This window comes from Salmo salar, chromosome 15 (assembly GCF_965601325.2).
Source record: "Salmo salar chromosome 15, fSalSal1, whole genome shotgun sequence".
NCBI classification, from domain to species: domain Eukaryota; kingdom Metazoa; phylum Chordata; class Actinopteri; order Salmoniformes; family Salmonidae; genus Salmo; species Salmo salar.
This window is the reverse complement of record NC_138305.1, coordinates 41,767,231-41,789,187: the sequence shown is the minus strand read 5'-3', so window position 1 is coordinate 41,789,187 and position 21,957 is coordinate 41,767,231. Positions and strand designations below refer to the sequence as shown.

General features: G+C 41.2%; 1 protein-coding gene across 32 annotated transcripts in view; it reads right to left on the bottom strand.

Annotated features, from left to right (window-relative positions):
- LOC106571369 (uncharacterized) overlaps positions 1-21,957 on the bottom strand; it is an 87,386-nt gene that overhangs the window by 41,911 nt on the left and 23,518 nt on the right. For 26 of the 32 annotated variants that reach the window (XM_082961752.1, XM_082961750.1, XM_082961765.1 and 23 more), the window contains 9 exons: positions 16,145-17,560; positions 14,197-14,283; positions 13,669-13,962; positions 3,199-3,237; positions 2,770-2,835; positions 2,107-2,139; positions 1,109-1,135; positions 230-268; positions 21-62 (listed from right to left, as the gene is read on the bottom strand). In XM_082961752.1, the coding sequence (XP_082817878.1) occupies positions 21-62; positions 230-268; positions 1,109-1,135; positions 2,107-2,139; positions 2,770-2,835; positions 3,199-3,237; positions 13,669-13,962; positions 14,197-14,283; positions 16,145-17,560 (2,043 nt within the window). The remainder of the gene's footprint in view (positions 1-20; positions 63-229; positions 269-1,108; positions 1,136-2,106; positions 2,140-2,769; positions 2,836-3,198; positions 3,238-13,668; positions 13,963-14,196; positions 14,284-16,144; positions 17,561-21,957) is intronic. The other 6 variants (XM_082961751.1, XM_082961771.1, XM_082961753.1 and 3 more) reach the window with 5 other exon arrangements.

The window sequence follows — 21,957 nt, the reverse complement described above, 5'->3', positions numbered from 1 at the left end:
AAAATGAAGATTAGTCCTACCTCTCCTTTTGGTGTTCTCAACTGGCTTGCACATGTCTCGTTCTTTGTAATAGAAAAAAATCACATAACAATAATGAATATGTCATTGATGTTCTCATAAATAGAGCAACTACTACCTTCAGCATGTTTCTGCATTACCTAATATTATGTATTATCAACATTGAAATACACAGTAAATGTACAGAAAATACATAGTTGTCCAACGGTACCTCTCTTAGTTCTCACTGCTGGTTCCTTTTTAGGGGCCTCTGAAAATGAACACAGAATACATGACACAAGAGAACATTGTAAACCCATTCTTATATATCCTCTATAGTGCTGTAGTTGTGTGCCAAAGCTGAATGCCAAACTTTTAGAGAACACGTTCAGGAATCATTGGCCACTTTAATAAATGAATCACTAATCACTTTAATAATGCCACTTTAATAATGTTGATATATCTTACGTACTCATCTCATATGTATATACTGTATTTTATACCATCTGTTGCATCTTGCCTATGCCTCTCGATCATCGCTCATCCATATATTTATATGTACATAATCTTATTCCACCCCTTTAGATTTGTGTGATTAGGTAGTTGCTGTGGAATTGTTAGATTACCTGTTAGATATCACTATACTGTCGGAACTAGAAGCACAAGCATTTCGCTACACTCGCATTAACATCTGCTAACCATGTGTATGTGACCAATAACATTTGATTTGATATTGATTTGATTTGAATGTATAGCTGTTTTAAAATAAAACCATATTACAGAAAAATGACTGAAAATGTCAAATGTTTGAAAATTGCAATAGCTAAGATTATAATTGGCTTAATCATACTGTACAGCTAACTACTTCTGACAAACGTGGCTAAGCGGGGAAGCGGATAAACCATCAAGAATCTACAATTCAATCTCTGTTTCATCTTTAACTTTAAAAAGATTTCTGATCAAACTGGAAGAGAATTAAAGATCCTCTACCACTTCAAAGATGAACAGCTTTGCACTAAGATTGAATTGGTTCATCAAACCTCTCTAGTCTCTAAGCTACTTTCAAAGCTACATTCAAAGCAACATGAAATATCAGCTTCACAACACATACTCTTCCGGTCAGGAGTGGCCTTTTTAGCTGTGGATGAGGAAATGGTTATGGTCAAACAAGTCATAAAGTTGTATATGTAAGTGTATATTATTAGTTCATTTTAAAATACTCTCAGACTCATCTAATATGAAATTGTTACAGACCAGTGTTCATTTTGATTGCCTAAACCTTTTCTCTTACACCATGCTTGAGACACTACAAAGTCAACAACTCAGAGTGCATACTGTATCATGCAATGATCATGTCATATGCATATCTAGCATAGAGCTATCAAATAGAAAACACATTGACACGTTGTATAGAGATGTATAGATATAGACTACATACTCTATATCAGGGGCATTCAATTCTTACCCTGCGAGGTCCGAAGCCTGCTCGTTTTCTGTTCTACCTGATAATTAAATTAATTGCACCCACCTGGTGTCCCAGGTCTAAATCAGTCTCTGATTAGAGAGGAACAATGAATGCAGTGGAACTGGCTTCTAGGTCCAGAGTTGCGTTTGAGGGCTCTATATCTGTTACCAATGTAGATTTCCTCCTTTTCAAACAGCAGGGGCCAGTATTATGCCTACTGAGGCAAGGTTCAATACCGCCATGCTCTCTAAGGTCTCAACATGCTCCCAGTTACTAACATGGCAATACACAAAAGCACATTTTATCTGAAAACTTCCACTGAGCATTTTCTCCAAAATTGCATTAAGATGTTTATGTTAATAGAAGAGCTGCTTCTATAAATATACAACAGGCAAAAAAGTGAGATCAGCATCACTGGCGCAGCAGTATACATGCATTACCACAGTTTACAGTAATTTCTATATGGGGCAGTTACACATTAAGAGTGCCTTAGTGCTGTTTAGGGCCTGTTAAGGGCTTTTCATTCCTCTACTATATAAGCTCTTACTTCAACAGCAACCAACACCCTCCTTGGGGAGCATGAAGCGATGCACTACTGTGCTGCTATTCCTAACCACATGAAAGATAACGTGACTCTAACATACCTTGCTTGGCTACTTTCCTCTTGACATGTTTAGCTACATATGACACAGATATATACCAGCAATTAGAGAAACACACCCTAATGCATGGCTTATCTAAACCTCTCCACTAGATGGCGACTTTGAGAAGCAAAACCAAAGAAACGCAAACCATAAGTTAAAATTGAGTTACTGGGGAGTTAGTTACTCACTACTGAACTTTTATTAACCTATGTTTGGTAGAAACACTGCAACCCTGCAGCACATATGGGTCAAGTTGTAGCAATGGACTTTGAATTACTTGATAGTTAGTATGTCTACAACAACATTTAAGCCATACATGGAACTTACAACACTGATATAATTAAACCAAAGTTTTAAGTGTTGCCAATAGCCCCATAAGTCAGAAGCAGAAAAAGGTGTTAAGTCTACTACACATAGGCATCCTCTCAAAGTCATAAGACACTTTTATGACAGCCAGTTCTACATTCAAGGCTATATTAAGCAGAAAGAATCACTCCAATAGTTGTCCTATACAAATACATTTGACCCATAGGGGAGCACAGCCCTACTCACAGAAATAAGGTCAGCCAAATGTATGGTAAAGATATGAAGGGGTTAGTAATGAACAGCTCTCACTTCTCCACAACCATGCATGATATTGACCTATTAGCGGTATATCAATACCTTTTTCCTCCTCTGGCTCACTTTCAGGCTCTTTTGGTTTTGATGAATGCATACAAGGGCACACTACTGTAAAATGGAATGCACATCTTTAAGCTTTACGATGGATCTTTGTATTTACATGTCACTATTTATTCGTTTTTCTTTTTCACTGATATTCAGATGCAGGGGTGCAACTTTGGTTTTAGAAGTGGGGGAACATAATAATAATAATTTTTAAAATAAACACGCCAAACATCCTACCCGACCGCTTGGAGGCATCCACATGGTCCTAAAGCACACCATTGCCTCGTTTTGTATCACATTCCAATGATAAAACTGGGGGGGGGACAAAAATGACATTTCAGAATGTGGGAGGGACATGTTCCCCCCTGTCCCCAGTGAAAGTTGCGCCCCTGTTCAGATCAATAACCGGCAAGGCTGCTGATATACCTTGATGTGCAGGAGTAGCAGCTTGCTGGACCTTATTCTCTGAAAAAGAAATTGATTCACTGATCAATACAAATAAATATGTAAACAGCCAAATGTTCTGGTGCACTAAACCCTCTTCTAAATAATCAATCAACATAAATGTAAGATGGAGCTCTTTTCCTTTGATGTCATACAAATATATCCTCATAAAAGACCTGTATTGACATGCTTCAATAGCAAGGGAGAAGAAAAATTAGGTGAATCACAAACAAAGAATATAATTAATTCTTCAGCCAAGAGGGTGATTTTTCTCCTCAGAAAATCAATATTCAACCAAAAAGGGGATTTTCTGAACTAACAATATGCATGTTTCCTTCATTAAAAGTCAGATCTCTTGTATTGTAGCGTTAACATTATGTATTCATAAATCAAAAGGTTACGACTGGAATTAATTTGAAAAGTGGAAAGTGTAAGTTACAGGATGCAAATACGACAGCTTTATTAGAAATCTGGATTGCTTGAATTTGTCAGAATTAATGTGACACATTTTGATTAAACAGTAACCTTTCACTTGAGAGGTGGGATCTTCACAGCAAACCTACGCAGCTGAATCTAGCATCCAATGACAAAGTTGCTAGTAACAGAAAAATAATGGTGGTTGCCATAGTGCTTGAGGCCATAATCAGTGGGGAAATATAATATAAGGATACCACAATACTTCCAATTTGTGTAAATCAAAAGATCATGCTGCAGAAATCAAATTTGGAGCTGCTTCTCTGATGCTTTCGGGGACATTGAGACTGATCTCATTTGAAAGCTTTTAGCCAAAAATGCTAATTCCTTCCTTGATTCTATTCAGCCCTGCGGTCAAGTACATGATCTGTGTTATTAAACAATTATTCCTTTATCTTGTTTTTTTTCTGTTTGTATTGTATAAGCTGATAAAACAAAGCATTTCTCTTTATCCTGATTGAAATCATCAGGGATTCCAAGAGAAATATATTTCAAAAGATTGAGGCTTAATTGTTTCAGTCTTATCCTCCTTTTGCAGTTTGAACACGAATGCTGGAGAAAAAATGTCAACATGTAAAGCATGCTTTAGGGCTGTAGGACAAAACAGGACAATAAAACTAGAAGATCATGATGTCACGATCAGCTCCCTTTCTGGATCCTTTCTGGAATTTATCACTGATCGATCCATTAGTCAATATATCACTGATCCATTAGTAAATATATCACTGATCTATTAGTAAATATATCACTGATCCATTAGTAAATATAAAAATATAGAGTAAATAGATAAATAAAAATATAGTCTAGTTTCCCATTCTATCAAATTAAAATATATGTTATTACTCACACTGTAGTCTGAACAGTGTTCTTCTTTCTCAGCCAGATACAAACACAAAGATTTTGCAAGACATGACAAAAAGCTTGAGGAGAGACAAAGATTTTGCAAGGCATGACAAAAAGAAACAATTGTCAACCAATCCTGTTCCGAGGCTTAAGGTCAAACCGCTTCACGAGACAGAAGTAAAATCTGTTCCACAGACTTTAACATAATACTTTTTGCTGTGGCAAGGTGTCCTCGGATTCTGAAGAGAATTAATAACTCCTACAGTACACTGTAAGTGGGCAGCTGCACTTAGTGTACAAGAGTATTGAAGAGTATTGCCAACAGGAGTGTTTGATATACAGAGGGGTTCGAAATTATTGACATATTTTATGCAAAAACAATGAGAAATTGTGTTACTTTATACTAATGCAATTGCTCAGAGAAAAATATATTTTTGAATAAGTAAATCTTTTTTTGTTTCAAAAAGGTAGGGGTTAGAATTATATTGTAGGTTCCTCTGTGTTCAATACCTCACCTTATGAGGATAATGGCACTGAGCCTTTTCTAAAATGTTTTATGAGTTGGAGAACACATTGGGAGGGATCTTAGACCTCCATGCAGAATCCTTCCAGATCCTTGATATCCTTCATCTGCGCTTATGGACTGCCCTCTTCAATTCACAGGTTTTCAGTCCTGAGACTGAGATGGCCATTGCAAAATGTTGATTTTGTGGCCAATTAACCATTTCTTTGTGGATTTTGGCAACTTGGAAACAAGGTTTTTGGATACAATATCCTGGAACTGGGTAAAATGCATGATGCCGTTGACCTTAACAAGGGCCCCAGGACCAGTGGAAGCAAAATAGCCCCATAACATCAAAGATCCCCCCCCCCCCCACCATATTTTACAGTAGGTATGGGGTTATTTTCTGCTCATGCATTCTCATTTAGACACCAAACCCACCACTGATGTGTGTGGCCAAAGAGATCTATTGTCATGTAATTTCACCAAAACACTGGTTCCAATCCAAGTGCCAGTGCAGTTTAGCAAACCCCAACGTTTTTACATTGTTGGATGACAGGAAAATAGATCTCTTTGGCCACGCACACCAGTGGTGGGTTTGGTGTCTAAATGAGAATGCATGAGCAGAAAATAACCCCATACCTACTGTAAAATATGGTGGTAGATCTTTGATGTTATGGGACTATTTTGCTTCCACTGGTCCCTTGTTAAATGATAGGGCAATGAGATGGCCATGAGATGGCCATAAACAATGACTGGTAATGTTGCATAGTTTTAGAAAGGTCTGGAACTCACCTTTCTGGTTAAAAATAGCTTTAAATTGCTGAGGTCTAATCACTTTTGAGGACACAAGCTCAAGTACAAATATTATGAAAATATGAAAAATAGAATATAATTTTTTTCCTATTCAAGAAAAGTGGGGCAATAGGGCTTGACATATCTGAAATGCTTTTTAAATATAGTAACATTTAATTATAAATAACATTAAGATTTCACCTTTCTTATAAATGGAAAATAAATATGATCATTCTTAGTGACGTACAATATTGGCAAGATTTCATACATAAACACCAGAGAATTTATTCAGATCAACAGCATCATGAACTTTAGCCAGTACCAGGATATTTTAACCAAAAACCTGGTTGCCTCTGCCAAGAGGCTGAAACTTTGCTGCAGGTGGATCTTCCAGCAAGACAATAACCACATTAAAATCCACAAAGAAATTGTTAATTGGCCACAAAATCTACATTTTCCAATGGCCATCTCAGTCTACGGACTTGAAACCTATTGAAAGCCTGTGGTTTGAATTGAAGAGGTCAGTCCATAAGTGCAGATGAAAGGATATCAAGGATCTGGAAATATTCTGTATGGAGCAATGGTCTAAGAGTTCTCCCAATGTGTTCTCCAACTCATAAGCATTTTAGAAAAAGGTGCTCAGTGCTGTTATCCTTGCAAGGTCAGGTATTTAAATTGATAACAGGGGTGTCAATCCTTTTGACCCCTACTTGTGAGAAAAAAAGAATTACTCGATAAACAACATCTCTTTCTCTGAGCAATTGTATTCGTTTAACATAATTGAATTTCCCATTTTTTTTCCATACAACGTAGCTCAACATTTGAATAATTTATTTCATACATTACATTCATTTTTGTTCATCTTTATCAAGGGTGTCAATCATTTCAGCCCTACATGATCTAAATGTATACATGCATGGAAGCTCAGTCCATCTCTACAAAGCTCATGTTGGCATGAGCCATATGAGAATGGACAGTAAATCCACATCAGTGTTATGATATCATGTTTCTAAGACAGCAGCAGGAGCAAAGGGCAGTGGTTCCTCTCAGGCTAGCCTACAGGAAGTTCCTGTTAGGAAGTTCACTGTGTAGATTCAGAACCTAGACTCTCATCTAGTGCATCATGGGGGAAATAGGGCAGGAGTTCCCAGACTTTTTCTACTCTCCAAATGAACATAAAGAAATTACAGGGGACCCCAATTAAAATGTTATCTTGCCTCGCTATGTGATTATATTTACAAAATTCCAGTCTACCCCGGGTTGCCTCATCACATAATAATGAAATCCATGTGTATTCTAACAGTGTAAAATACCCTTCGTTTACTTGATTGCATATATTGTACCTATGCAAAGTAAAACATTTTAAAATGATAGATTTTCTCAAGGGACCACATTTCAATAGCAGCCACGTTTGGGAAATGCTGACATAGTGTATTTCTGTGTTTGTGCCTCACTGACAATAACAAATACTGTGGTGGTATGGATGATTTTCTATGGCTTATAAAATATGCAAATGTTTCTCATCTAAAAATATCTTTAACAATTGCTATAATTCGGCACTTACACATCCTACTTGACTTGATCATTCAAAATAGCTTGAGAGGCAATACCATTGACCTTAAATATAATGAAAGTCATACCATCAGATCATCATCTAGTAGCATGCAACAAGTGTTTGCATCAAAGGCCATCATCACTCTGAATCTCTCTCATACTATTGATCCTGTTTGGCCTTTGCATACTGTAGGGACTGTGACTGTGCAGACTGCGTCCTCTTCCTCTCCCACAGGAGGATTGGCTCCTATGTAATCCTGTGGATTTGTCTCCAGCCTCTATGGTGTGTACATCTAGACCTCAGAGCCCACTACAGCCTTAAGCCTTGTGGGAGCTACACTGTCATTTAGAGACCTTGGGACTATAAGGTTCTATTTGACAAGACGTCACAAAACAGTTCTAAGATCTGGGACGTGAAAAATACAAATTCTTTCAAAACCATACATTTTGCAGATAGAACCTTATAGTCCCAAGTCCTTGATTATTCATAACATAGGCTCTCGTTTCTTTCGCAATTGCTGAGATTTTTTTCACCACTTTTTCAAAAGAATAGCCACCACTTAAGCTCTTTATGGTAAAAACAAGTACATACAAGAGCCTTAGAGCATGTTTAAGGTGCATTGGAAACATACCACAATTGACTGATAACTAGCAAGTAGTTTACTGACTTCGGGTGTCAGAGACCAGAAAAATATATCAGTTTACTCATCCAGAGCTAAGCTTTAGTAACATTGCTAGTTCTCCATAGGATATGGTGTATTTGTCATTTTAGTGAACTATCGCTTTAACAAATGTGTGATAAAAATTAATTAATATACACTGCTCAAAAAAATAAAGGGAACACTGAAACAACACAATGTAACTCCAAGTCAATCACACTTCTGTGAAATCAAACTGTCCACTTAGGAAGCAACACTGTTTGACAATAAATTTCACATGCTGTTGTGCAAATGGAATAGACAACAGGTGGAAATTATAGGCAATTAGCAAGACACCCCCAATAAAGGAGTGGTTCTGCAGGTGGGGACCACAGACCACTTCTCAGTTCCTATGCTTCCTGGCTGATGTTTTGGTCACTTTTGAATGCTGGCGGTGCTTTCACTCTAGTGGTAGCATGAGATGGAGTCTACAACCCACACAAGTGGCTCAGGTAGTGCAGCTCATCCAGGATGGCACATCAATGCGAGCTGTGGCAAGAAGGTTTGCTGTGTCTGTCAGCGTATTGTCCAGAGCTTCGAGGCGCTACCAGGAGACAGGCCAGTACATCAGGAGACGTGGAGGAGGCCGTAGGAGGGCAACAACCCAGCAGCAGGACTGCTACCTCCGCCTATGTGCAAGGAGGAGCAGGAGAAGCACTGCCAGAGCCCTGCAAAATGACCTCCAGCAGGCCACAAATGTGCATGTGTCTGCTCAAACGGTCAGAAACAGACTCCATGAGGGTGGTATGAGGGCCCGATGTCCACAGGTGGGGGTTGTGCTTACAGCCCAACACCGTGCAGGACGTTTGGCATTTGCCAGAGAACACCAAGATTGCCAAATTCGCCACTGGCGCCCTGTGCTCTTCAAAGATGAAAGCAGGTTCACACTGAGCACATGTGACAGATGTGACAGAGTTTGGAGACGCCGTGGAGAACGTTCTGCTGCCTGCAACATCCTCCAGCATGACCGGTTTGGCGGTGGGTCAGTCATGGTGTGGGGTGGCATTTCTTTGGGGGGCCGCACAGCCATCCATGTGCTCGCCAGAGGTAGCCTGACTGCCATTAGGTACCGAGATGAGATCCTCAGACCCCTTGTGAGACCATATGCTGGTGCGGTTGGCCCTGGGTTCCTCCTAATGCAAGACAATGCTAGACCTCATGTGGCTGGAGTGTGTCAGCAGTTCCTGCAAGAGGAAGGCATTGATGCTATGGACTGGCCCGCCCGTTCCCCAGACCTGAATCCAATTGAGCACATCTGGGACATCATGTCTCGCTCCATCCACCAACGCCACGTTGCACCAGACTGTCCAGGAGTTGGCGGATGCTTTAGTCCAGGTCTGGGAGGAGATCCCTCAGGAGACCATCCGCCACCTCATCAGGAGCATGCCCAGGCGTTGTAGGGAGGTCATACAGGCACGTGGAGGCCACACACACTACTGAGCCTCATTTTGACATGTTTTAAGGACATTACATCAACGTTGGATCAGCCTGTAGTGTGGTTTTCCACTTTAATTTTGAGTGTGACTCCAAATCCAGACCTCCATGGGTTGATAAATTGGATTTCCATTGATTATTTTTGTGTGATTTTGTTGTCCGCACATTCAACTATGTAAAGAAAAAAGTATTTAATAAGATTATTTCTTTCATTCTGTCACGTCCTGACCAGCAGAGGGAGCAATTTTATTAGTTTTGGTCAGGACGTGGCAGAGATTTTTTGTGTTACATGTAAGTGGGTTGTTGGACTCCCAATTGAAGGCAGGTGTGTTGAGTTGCCTTTGATTGGGAGTCCTATATAGTAGTGTGTGTTTTTCTTTGGGGTTGTGGGTAGTTGTTTTTGCATTGCGTTTTGTGTGCCTGCAAAACTGTTGCTGTCGTATTTATTGTTTTTTTCCTGTGGATGCTTTACTTGAGTTTATTAAAAATATGAGTATCCACATTCCCACTGCGCCTTGGTCCATTCCTGACGACAGGCCTGACAGAACTACCCACCACAAAAGGACCAAGCAGCGGAGGAGGAAGGAGCGTCGGATTGATGAATGGACATGGGAGGATATCCTGAACGGCAAGGGATCCTACACATGGGCGGAGATCCTGGCTGGAAGGGATCGCCTCCCATGGGAACAGGTGGAGGCACTCAGGAGAGCGGAGGCAGCAGGAGAAGGGAGCGAACGTTATGCTGGAACACGGCTGGCGAGGAAGCCGGAGAGGCACCCCCAAGATTTTTTTGTGGGGGGGCACACGGGTAGTTCGGCTAGGCCAAGGAACAGCTGTAAGCCAGCTACCCGTGATTACATGGAGGAGCGTATGAGGTGGAGGGCGCCATGTTTCGCTGAGGTGCGCACTATCTATACGTAGAGGCGCACTGTCTATACGCACGCACAGCCCAGTCCGCCCTATACCAGCGCCCCGCATGTGCCAGGGCGAAGTGAGCATCGAGCCTGAAGGGGTGATGCCAACCCTGCGCTCAAGACCGCCAGTGCGCCTCTACGGTCCGGTGTTTCCCGCTATACGCACTAGCATGGAGGTGCGTGTCTCCAGGCTGGCACGTCCAGTACCAGCCCCACGCATCAGGCGTATAGTGCGTCAGCCCAGCCCCGCCAGTCAAGAGTCGCCAGAGCTGTCCGCCAGTCAAGAGTCGCCAGAGCTGCCCGCCAGTCAGGAGTCGCCAGAGCTGCCCGCCAGTCAGGAGTCGCCAGAGCTGCCCGCCAGTCAGGAGTCGCCAGAGCTGCCCGCTAGTCAGGAGTCGCCAGAGCTGCCCGCCAGTCAGGAGTCGCCAGAGCTGCCCGCCAGTCAGGAGTCGCCAGAGCCGCCCGCTAGTCAGGAGTAGCCAGAGCGGCCCGACTGCCCGGATCAGCCAGAGTGGCCCGACTGCCCGGATCAGCCAGAGTGGCCCGACTGCCCGGATCAGCCAGAGTGGCCCGACTGCCCGGATCAGCCAGAGTGGCCCGACTGCCCGGATCAGCCAGAGTGGCCCGACTGTCCGGAGCTGCCAGAGTGGCCCGCCTGTCCGGGTCTGCCAGATTGTCCCGCCTGTCCTCCGGCCCAGCCCGAGTGGCCCGCCTGTCCTCCGGCCCAGCCCGAGTGGCCCGCCTGTCCTCCGGCCCAGCCCGAGTGGCCCGCCTGTCCTCCGGCCCAGCCCGAGTGGCCCGCCTGTCCTCCGGCCCAGCCCGATTGTCCCGCCTGTCCGCCGGACCAGCCCGAGTGGCCCGCCTGTCCTCCGGCCCAGCCCGAGTGGCCCGCCTGTCCTCCGGCCCAGCCAGAGTGGTCCGTCTGCCAGGGTCAGCCCGAGTGGCCCGTCTGTCCGGCGCAGCTATCGGCGCCACCGAAGTGGGCGACGCCGAAGGTGGAGCGAGGTTCACGTCCCGCACCTGAGCCACCTCCAGGATAGGTGGGTTGGGGAGGGAGGGTGTAGCACAGTGCCGTCGTTGACGGCAGCTACCCTCCCTTCCCTCCCTTATTGTTTAGGGGGTTTTGTTTATTGGTTTTGTTGGGGTATTGGGGATTTTTTGTGTTGTCTTTTTTAAGGTGCATTCCGGGGTCTGCACCTTTGGGGGGGGGGGGGGGGGGGGGGGGGTACTGTCACGTCCTGACCAGCAGAGGGAGCAATTGTATTAGTTTTGGTCAGGAAGTGGCAGAGATTTTTTTGTGTTACATGTAAGGGGGTTGTTGGACTCCCAATTGAAGGCAGGTGTGTTGAGTTGCCTTTGATTGGGAGTCCTATATAGTAGTGTGTGTTTTTCTTTGGGGTTGTGGGTAGTTGTTTTTGCATTGCGTTTTGTGTGCCTGCAAACTGTTGCTGTCGTGTTTATTGTTTTTTTCCTGTGGATGCTTTACTTGAGTTTATTAAAAATATGAGTATCCACATTCCCGCTGCGCCTTGGTCCATTCCTGACGACAGGCCTGACACATTCAGATCTATGATGTGTTGTTTAAGTGTTCCCTTTATTTTTTTGAGCAGTATATTTGATGATGTGACTAGAAAGAAGGAAAGGTATTCTCTTTATTACATCATTAAATGTCTGTACTTTTCTATTGAAATATAAATAATTGTAACATTCTGTGCCAGATAGAATCTTATGGCTGAACCCAGATTGACATTTCAGAATGTCAGATTGAGATTTACAAATGTCTAAGAATTTTGATACTCTGCACTTGAGGTACCTTTAAGGTGAGGACCTTAATGTTTTATGAAAGAAGAATTCACTACAATACAGTTTAAAGATCTGGGATATGGATAAGTTGATGCTCAATGTCTCAGAACTATGCTTTGCTCAGATAGATCCTTGTAGTCCCAAGGTCACAATTTCCAATTGCACTTCTGTATGCTACTCTGGGGCATTATCTTACGTCAGATAGCGCGTCGATTCCGCCTGCAGTGACGCTATCTAATGTAAAACAATGACTCTGGGGTAATCTGGGTATATTTCTTTGCTCTTGAAACCCACAGGAATCTACATACTTTGCCACAATGGCAGTTATTTCAACTTCTGTCACGTCACATTTCCCTATCATTGCAGATTAGATCATTCACAGCATGTCTCCAAACGTAAACACAATTGGGAATGGCAATTCCAAAACATTGAGGACGGAATGATATCTTGACCGTGTGATGAGTTAAATAAAGGTTAAATAAAAAGAAAGAAATCCAATAGAAATGAGTGTCCTGAATGTTAAAACAGAATAAAAGAATATGTTCTAGTAGTTCTGGATGCTTCAGCTGTTCTGTTTAAATGTGACCATGACCATTCTGTATAAGGCACAATATCACTGGAGGGAAAAACATGTGCCAAGCCTCTTAGAGTAAACATGGCACATCAAGCAGCAATAACATTCCTTTGATCAAAACTCAGCCATATAAAAATGATTATATTTTTATCTACCAGAGCAGATAATAAGGAATTTCAAGCTGAGGTACCTCAACGGAATCCATACATACTGCATATAGCTTTTATATAATTCTGACAAATGTTTGATTCATGTATTTGTAAGGGGATAATTTTTTTGTCATATTTTCATTAGCGTATTAGAATGATGTTGACCTTTAGCTTTCGTGGTGAACTAAAGCTAAGGGTAAAGAAATAAACTACAAAACCAGACCATTGTTATTGATCACCAACATTCTCTATGGTAAACTCTTAGAAAAAAAGGGTTCCAGAAAGGTACTTTGGCTGTCCCCATAGGATAACCCTTTTGGGTTCCATGTAAAACCCTCTGTGGAAAGGTTCTACCTGGAACCAAAAATGGTTCTTCAAAGGGTTCTCCTATGGGGACAGCCAAGGAACCTTTTAAGGTTCTAGATAGCAACTTTTTTCTAGCAGTATAGTGAGTGGCACAGTCTGAGACAGTCTCATGCAGACATGCCAGCCACCGAGACATATACTTAATATTGATAAAAAGGAACAGATGGGAAAATGAGTAATGGAGAAGATGGAGAGAGATCAAAGAATTAGCCTAAGGCCTTCCTCTCCTCTCCCACCTCCCTGCTCCTCATACTCTACTCTCTCTCTCCTTATCCTTACCTTACCTCACCCACATCTATTCAAACACTCAGACTGTGTCTAGCATCGTCCCGCTCTTTTTATTTACCTTTGACTGCAGGTTCTACCTCCTCCTTGGGCTCAGGAGTTACCTCATCTTCCTCCTTCTCGGGTTCAGGCCATGCTGCTACCACCACCTCCTCGAGTTCATGCTCTGGTGCTACCTCCTCCTCCTCTTCGTCGGTATCAGTAATGGGTTCTACCTCCTCCTTGGATTCGGGCTCTGCTGTCTCTTCCTCCACTGCCTCTTCTTCCAAAGCTTCCTCTATTGTCAGCTCTGGTTCAGCAGATGGTTCCTCAGTCTCCTCCTCCTCCTCCTCCTCCTCCTCCTCTTCTGGTGCTTCTGGAGGGATGATCTCTGTGAATATACTCACAGCTGCAACTGAATAGCTTTGCCAGTTTTCAATGCATCAATGAGGAACCTAACTTTGCATTAGGGGATATTACCCAGCCATTGTAAGGGTCATGCTGACTTTCAATGGATTAATTTGGTACTAACATCAGTATGTTACACAACATTTGGTACCCATTTGAACTCTAAGAGTGGGAGAAGCATGGCATGATGGGTAGTTTTCACCTTGGATCTCTTCTGTCTTTTCCTCTTCTTCAGTCTCTTTAGCCTCTTCAGAAGGTGGGGTTATTGTTTCTTCAACAGGTGGCAATACTGTAATGCATGCAATTAGTTATATCAGAAAATCAAATGTTGGCAGCATATTATGAAAGCATATTGATTGGATGAATGGCATCTTTTGCCATTAATATAATGAGAGCTTCAATATGAACAGACTTACCTTTGAGCGCTGGTACATTGAACGATAACGTTTAAGTTTAGCCAATTATATTTTACATTTTAGCAGACACTCTTATTCAGAGCGACTTAGTGAATGCATACAAATAAATAAAACAATTCTCCACACTGGCCCCCCATGGGAATTGAACCCACAACCCTGGCATTGCAAGCACCATGTTCTATTAACTGAGCCACACAGAACCTGTAAATTCTCTGTAAAGTATTTACATAACAAATTCAAGATTAAACAGATTTACAAAGACGGCAGAAACGAAGTATCTTTGATCAAGCCAGCGCCATTAGTAATCTACTGATGCGATAGTACTACTAACTATTACACTATTACTAACTATCAAAGCAAGGCTATGGTGGCATATTGTTGAAAGCTGTGCATGTGGTGAATAATTATGGTATACAAATATGATATAAGATGACTAATGATAAATGCATTTCAATATCATTTAAAAAAAACAGTGGCAATACTATTGTTTCTACAACACTTCCTACATAAACCGCCACTACTTCAACTGCTGATGGAAAAAAATGGACTGTAGCCAAAAATGGACTGTGAGAAATCACAAGCCCTTGACCGACCTCCCGGAGGATGTGACTAGCTACAGGAGCTTGATGAGCGGCAAGTTCACACATGAAAACTGCCTCTGGTACCCCCTGCCTTACAGAGGTACTTGGCTGGCAACCCTACAGAGCAACAGCAGATGCTACCTTCTGATCTACCCAGTATGAAGACGGGGATCTCTATCACAACCCCCAGAACATGCACGGCCACACACACCTCCTCGCCTGATTTCATCAATATTCATGTCTAGGTTGGTCCGTTGCCAAACCTAACCAGTGTATCATCTGGAAATAAGACCAACATTATTCTAAACCAAGTCATTTATCTAAACTAGAACATGAAACAATGTGTGTCATTAAAACATTCATGTCTTATCATTTTTCCTGGTTTGTTGTGGAGGCATCATACTGGATAAAATTCTATCCACACAGGCCTTGCTACAGAGGGACAACAAATCCTATCACCCCGTAGCCACCACCTTCTTTGTACTGGAGTGTCATTGAAAAGTGTAATTTCATTGTGTATCGAGGAACAGAAGTATTTACTGTGTCTACCTGGGCCACTCTGGTTGACAATTACAAAACCAATATACAAATCAAGTGTACTATTACATCACTCTATTCATGCGTCTTCTGTCCTTCCATCATTGGGCTTCCTTACATACTGTACTGTATATTATCTTTGTCAAATATCATAATTTATGCCATTAAGAATATCATGGGCAGTCCTAAGGTAATAATTCCTACTGAATGTATCAATATGATTTAAGGCCTTGTTACAAGGAACAATACGTACTGTATTAAGTAAATCACCAACCATCACTCATGGGTAAAAAAGGTATCTTTGTGATGCTGTATAATGTGACTCCGAGAAAGCTTTAGTTTCAAGGCAGATTGTTCTATTATGGATCTGCAAAAAGTGTAGACTATTCAGACTCATTTGATCTCTTATCTATACTGTATATCAGATTTGAGTGCAGTATAAATAATTAATGGTAAAATCAATAACGTACCCTATGAAACATACAGCTAGTTTTAATTCTGACCAGTTAGTTGATAATGTATGAATGTTATTACCTTCTCATGGACAGTACTACACAGGTATGATGGTTATGCATGATGGTGAAACATCAGCGTAATGAAAGTTACTGGTCAATACCTGTCAAAAGAAGGTCATCAATGCCACCATCATCATCCTCTTCTTCATCCTTGGAAAGATCATCTTCCTCAGGAGCTGAACTATCAAAGGCTTCTGGTGTGATGTCATCACCTTCATCGGCGTCATCATCTTTGCCGATCACTTCAGCTGCATCCTTCCCCTCATCATCATCATCTGATGTGTCATCGGAAATGTCTGCGACATCACTGACAGTCTCTCCTGAATCCTCCATTGTTTTGTCAACGTCATCAACGATGGCACCACTGTCCTCACTGACAGTGTCATCATCGTCATCATCAGTGTCCTGTAAACTATCTTTAGAGTCATCAGTTGTATCCTCAGCTAATGTGTCTGAGATATCAATATCCTCACTATCAGCAAGATTGACCTTGATATCATCATCGTCATCATCGTTATCTTCTAGGTCAATGGGTTTAGCATCATCATCTGTTTTGTCATCATCTATGCTATCATCTTCCTCATCATCTTTATCCTCATCATCATCATCAACATCATCAACATCGGCAGAAGAGGCAACAGCATCTACATGTTCCGCAACAATGTCAATGTCATTGTCCTGGATGTCATAAACAACATCTTCTGTGACATCAATTTCCTCCTCTTTACCATCATCATCATCATCGTTGTCATCATCAGTGGAAGCAACAGCAGTATCACTGGCATCCACATCTGTAATTGTTTCAGTTTCAGCTTCAGCTTCAGCTGTGGTGTCATCCTCCTCTCTCTCCTCACCATCATCATCTCCAGCAGAAGCATCTGTCTCTGTGTCATCAACATCAATCAGAATGGGAGCTTCATACTCTTCATCATCATCATCATCAGTCTCAGCAGTGACTTCAGCAGCAGCTTCATCCTCACCATCATCTCTCTCTTCCTCAGCCACCTCATCCGCTGCAACAGCCTCTTCCTCCTCCTCCTCCTCCTCCTCATCTTCTTCATCCTCAGCAGTAGCAGCCGCTTCCTCATCATCAGCAGCAGCCTCTTCTTCCTCAAGATCATCAGCCTCCGCAGCAGCTTCTTCATCATCATCTGCAACATCCTCTTCCTCATCGTCATCATCCTCTTCTTCAGCCACTGCAGCAGGCTGTTCTTCATCTGCCTCACCATCATCATCATCATCCTCATCCTCATCTATCTCAGCCTCAGCTGCTGCTTCCTCGTCCTCTTCTTCATCTTCTTCATCTTCTTCCTCATCATCAGCTTCTTCTTCATTCTCATCTTCTTCATCCTCATCTTCTTCCCCTTCTTCCTCATCCTCATTTTCCTCTTCTTCTTCATCCTCATCCTCATCATAATCTTCCACTTCTTCCTCATCCTCCTCATCTTCCTCTTCATCTTCTTCTTCGTCCTCTACTTTAGCAACTGGTTCTTTTTCCTCTGCAAACATCCCTGCAACTACAGAATTAACTGTGTATCTTAACATGATGAGAAAACCTTGAATGAAAAGTGACATTCAGTGCACTGGGCCATAACCAAAGAGACCCATAATGCATTGAGAGGTTTCAAGACAACACAACACACTGCACAATATCTTTATTGTGTACTCATAATGCTTACACCTGTCAAGCTGCTCTCTGCTCACCTAAACCACATACATCTAGTGGTGTGTATGTATACTACCATGATCCTTATTCCATACCATCGATATGTCGATATGTCCAACATAATGCTTTCTCTATATTACATTGCAGCATGTGGTATAAACATAATGACAGTGCTCCATGATGCAAGACACCACAAAGACTGACTCACACAGGTTGACTTGTTTGAAGAGAATTATAGGTTAGAAATTGTCAATCCACAAAGAGTCTGTCAGTGAAGTTGTTATTTTCTGTGGTAGTGAAATGGAGACTCGTAGTACCAACAGTCTCCCCTTTAAGAATCCTCTCATTCTCTCATAGTTATGATGATGCTGGGTATGAACAGCAATTCAAAACCGTTAAAACCCCAGACCGAAAGGAAGACGGAACCAAACAAAACAAAAATAATACCCTCAAGACAACAACTCACACTTACTGTATAAACAGTATGCACATGGAAACACATGCTAGAAGATGCAGTACTGGTGAATTCATGTCCATATAAATTACGTCTGTTCTTAATTAAAGGTCCAATGCAGCCATTTTCATCTGAATATCAAACAATTTCGGACTAACAATTTAGTACCTTACTGTAATTGTTTTCAAGTAAAATGGTTAAAAAAACGAACATTTTCTTCTTAGCAAAATGCAATTTCTCAAGCAAGAATTTAGCTAGGACTGTCTGGGAGTGTTCAGAGAGAATGGCCTAACTGTAGGAGCCTAATGGGAGGGATGTGTCACCTGAAAACTATCTGTTATTGGCAGAGAGGGCAAACTCTCTTTGTTATTGGTCTATTAACTAATCCCGCCTGGTATAAGTAAAAAAATCCCACCCAGCCAAACAAGCTGACATTTCAGGCAGTCTACTCAAACAGCTCTTACACTAGGGGCTCTATTTTCGGCTGGCTTTAAGGTGATGCTAGTGTCAAATGCACGTTAGTTTGCTATTTTGTCATGTAAAAACTGGCGCACTGGCATTTTCCAGCCCTAAAGCCAGGTTCAGCAATTTACCTGTCTTATATCAGCTCACTTGCGCTCAGATGGGCGGGATGGAAATATTTTAGGTGTGTCCTTAAATACATGATCCAAAGTGCTAATTTCAGGCAGCGCTGAGAGGGATATTTAAGACCAACCAAAGCTGGTTTTGGTAACGCAGTTAGTAATGGCATGAATTTTGACAAAGGAAACACAGCCTATCCAGCCATGACACACACTGCCCGTATGGGCATGGAACAAGAGTAGACTAATCTGCTTTCTTACTATGTATTTAGCAAAATAAAAAACAAATATTTTTTCCCATTTTGTTTTATTTGATTAAAAACCAAGCATAGCCTCCCCTCCTCTGTATGAAGCCTTTTTTTGAACTGCTGTTCAATGCAGTTGCGAAGTAGTCAAGACTGTCGATAAAGGGTTTGACTCCTGACACCGCTTGGAAATAAAGGGTTTGACTCCTGACACCGCTTGGAAATAAAGGGTTTGACTCCTGACACCGCTTGGAAATAAAGGGTTTGACTCCTGACACCGCTTGGAAATAAAGGGTTTGACTCCTGACACCGCTTGGAAATAAAGGGTTTGACTCCTGACACCGCTTGGAAATAAAGGGTTTGACTCCTGACACCGCTTGGAAATAAAGGGTTTGACTCCTGACACCGCTTGGAAATAAAGGGTTTGACTCCTGACACCGCTTGGAAATAAAGGGTTTGACTCCTGACACCGCTTGGAAATAAAGGGTTTGACTCCTGAGACCACTTGGAAATAAATATGAATCACCAAAGCTTTATGAAAATATCAAGTTTGAGAGGAGCAAAACAATGAGGTGACATTCCCTTTTTATCTATGCATTGTAGGCAGGCCCACATTATTTTAGCCATGCAGGTCCCTTGTTTAGGCTACAAAGTCCATGCCCATCATGAAATGAGAGATGAGAACCTCTGTACTGGTGAATCTCGTATTTAGAAGTTATTTTCCTGTGACAATTGATTGTTTTCTGTTTCATATGTTCAAAACCCAAGCCCTCCCTTACCCTAGGCACAACGAAGGCTGGTTCAACAGCAATGCCTGTCTTTTTCATCCAGGCGTCTTTATGATATAATTACCTTTTACATTTATTTATTGTTGTTGTTGTTAAAACGTTGTTAAAACGTTTAATTTTATTACAACTAAACTTATTGGAATTATTCACCTTCCTGGTTTTATGGCGTCAACTCCGTGGCACACCTGCAATGCAACTCCTGTAGATGTGTGAATATGATATGATCTGTAAGATGGTTCCGATTATGTTCATAAAACATATTTGGTCGCCGTATAAAATAAGTCTACATTTTGTTATTTCGTTTCTGTAAGTCATTTGCCAAATTATAACAGACTAACATTGGAATTGCTGTTGATTCCAAGGCAATACATAAATGACCGTAAATACACAACTTGAAGCAACCACATATTTCGCCATGGAGCACGTTCTGATTGGCCAGTGAGGGGCCAAGCCTCGACAACTTGTTTATTCATCAAAACCCAGCCCTTTCGCGCGAACACCAGCAAGTGCACCAATAATTGTAATAGTGAAAATAGCTAAAATATTTCTGACACACCCCTGAACCTATAGCGCTACAGCCTGCACTTAGATTTACCATTGTGTTAGGTTTGTTAAAATAGAGCCCTTAGATTTACCATTGTGTTAGGTTTGTTAAAATAGAGCCCTTAGATTTACCATTGTGTTAGGTTTGTTAAAATAGAGCCCTTAGATTTACCATTGTGTTAGGTTTGTTAAAATAGAGCCTTTAGATTTACCATTGTGTTAGGTTTGTTAAAATAGAGCCCTTAGATTTACCATTGTGTTAGGTTTGTTAAAATACAGCCCCTAGATTTACCATTGTGTTAGGTTTGTTAAAATAGAGCCCTTAGATTTACCATTCTGTTAGGTTTGTTAAAATAGAGCCCCTAGATTTACCATTGTGTTAGGTTTGTTAAAATAGAGCCCCTAGATTTACCATTGTGTTAGGTTTGTTAAAATAGAGCCCTTGGATTTACCATTGTGTTAGGTTTGTTAAAATAGAGCCCTTAGATTTACCATTGTGTTAGGTTTGTTAAAATAGAGCCCTTAGAGTTACCATTGTGTTAGGTTTGTTAAAATAGAGCCCCTAGATTTACCATTGTGTTAGGTTTGTTAAAATAGAGCCCTTAGATTTACCATTGTGTTAGGTTTGTTAAAATAGAGCCCTTAGATTTACCATTGTGTTAGGTTTGTTAAAATAGAGCCCCTAGATTTACCATTGTGTTAGGTTTGTTAAAATAGAGCCCCTAGATTTACCATTGTGTTAGGTTTGTTAAAATAGAGCCCTTAGATTTACCATTGTGTTCGGTTTGTTAAAATAGAGCCCTTAGATTTACCATTGTGTTAGGTTTGTTAAAATAGACCTCCTAGATTTACCATTGTGTTAGGTTTGTTAATATAGAGCCCTTAGATTTACCATTGTGTTAGATTTGTTAAAATAGACCCCCTAGATTTACCATTGGGTTAGGTTTGTTAAAATAGAGCACTTCGATTTACCATTGTGTTAGGTTTGTTAAAATAGAGCCCTTAGATTTACCATTGTGTTAGGTTTGTTAAAATAGAGCCCTTAGATTTACCATTGTGTTAGGTTTGTTAAAATAGAGCCCTTAGATTTACCATTGTGTTAGGTGTGTTAAAATATAGCCCATAGATTTACCATTGTGTTAGGTTTGTTAAAATAGAGCCCTTAGATTTACCATTGTGTTAGGTTTGTTAAAATAGAGCCCCTAGATTTACCATTGTGTTAGGTTTGTTAAAATAGAACCCTTCGATTTACCATTGTGTTAGGTTTGTTAAAATAGAGGACTAGAAGTGCATTATCATAATTTTCACAATTTTACAGTATCATTTCAACCTCATGGTGTGGAAATATATATAACACACAGAAAAATCTAGTTTTTGTCTGAACTGCCCCTTTAAGAGTATTTGTACCATAGTACTACCAAATAATAAGTCAGACTGAGATAAACTGTAATGGTCTATTTATAACTGCAAACAACTCTGACATTTGAAATTCGAATTCACTGAAATTAATGGTACTATTAGATTTTATCCTACTACAATATCAACAACCAGAAGACATGTAATGACCATGTATTACAGCGATCAATAATTAAGGTAAATGGACCAGTTGTCTGTAGTAGCTTCTGGGAGTATAATTA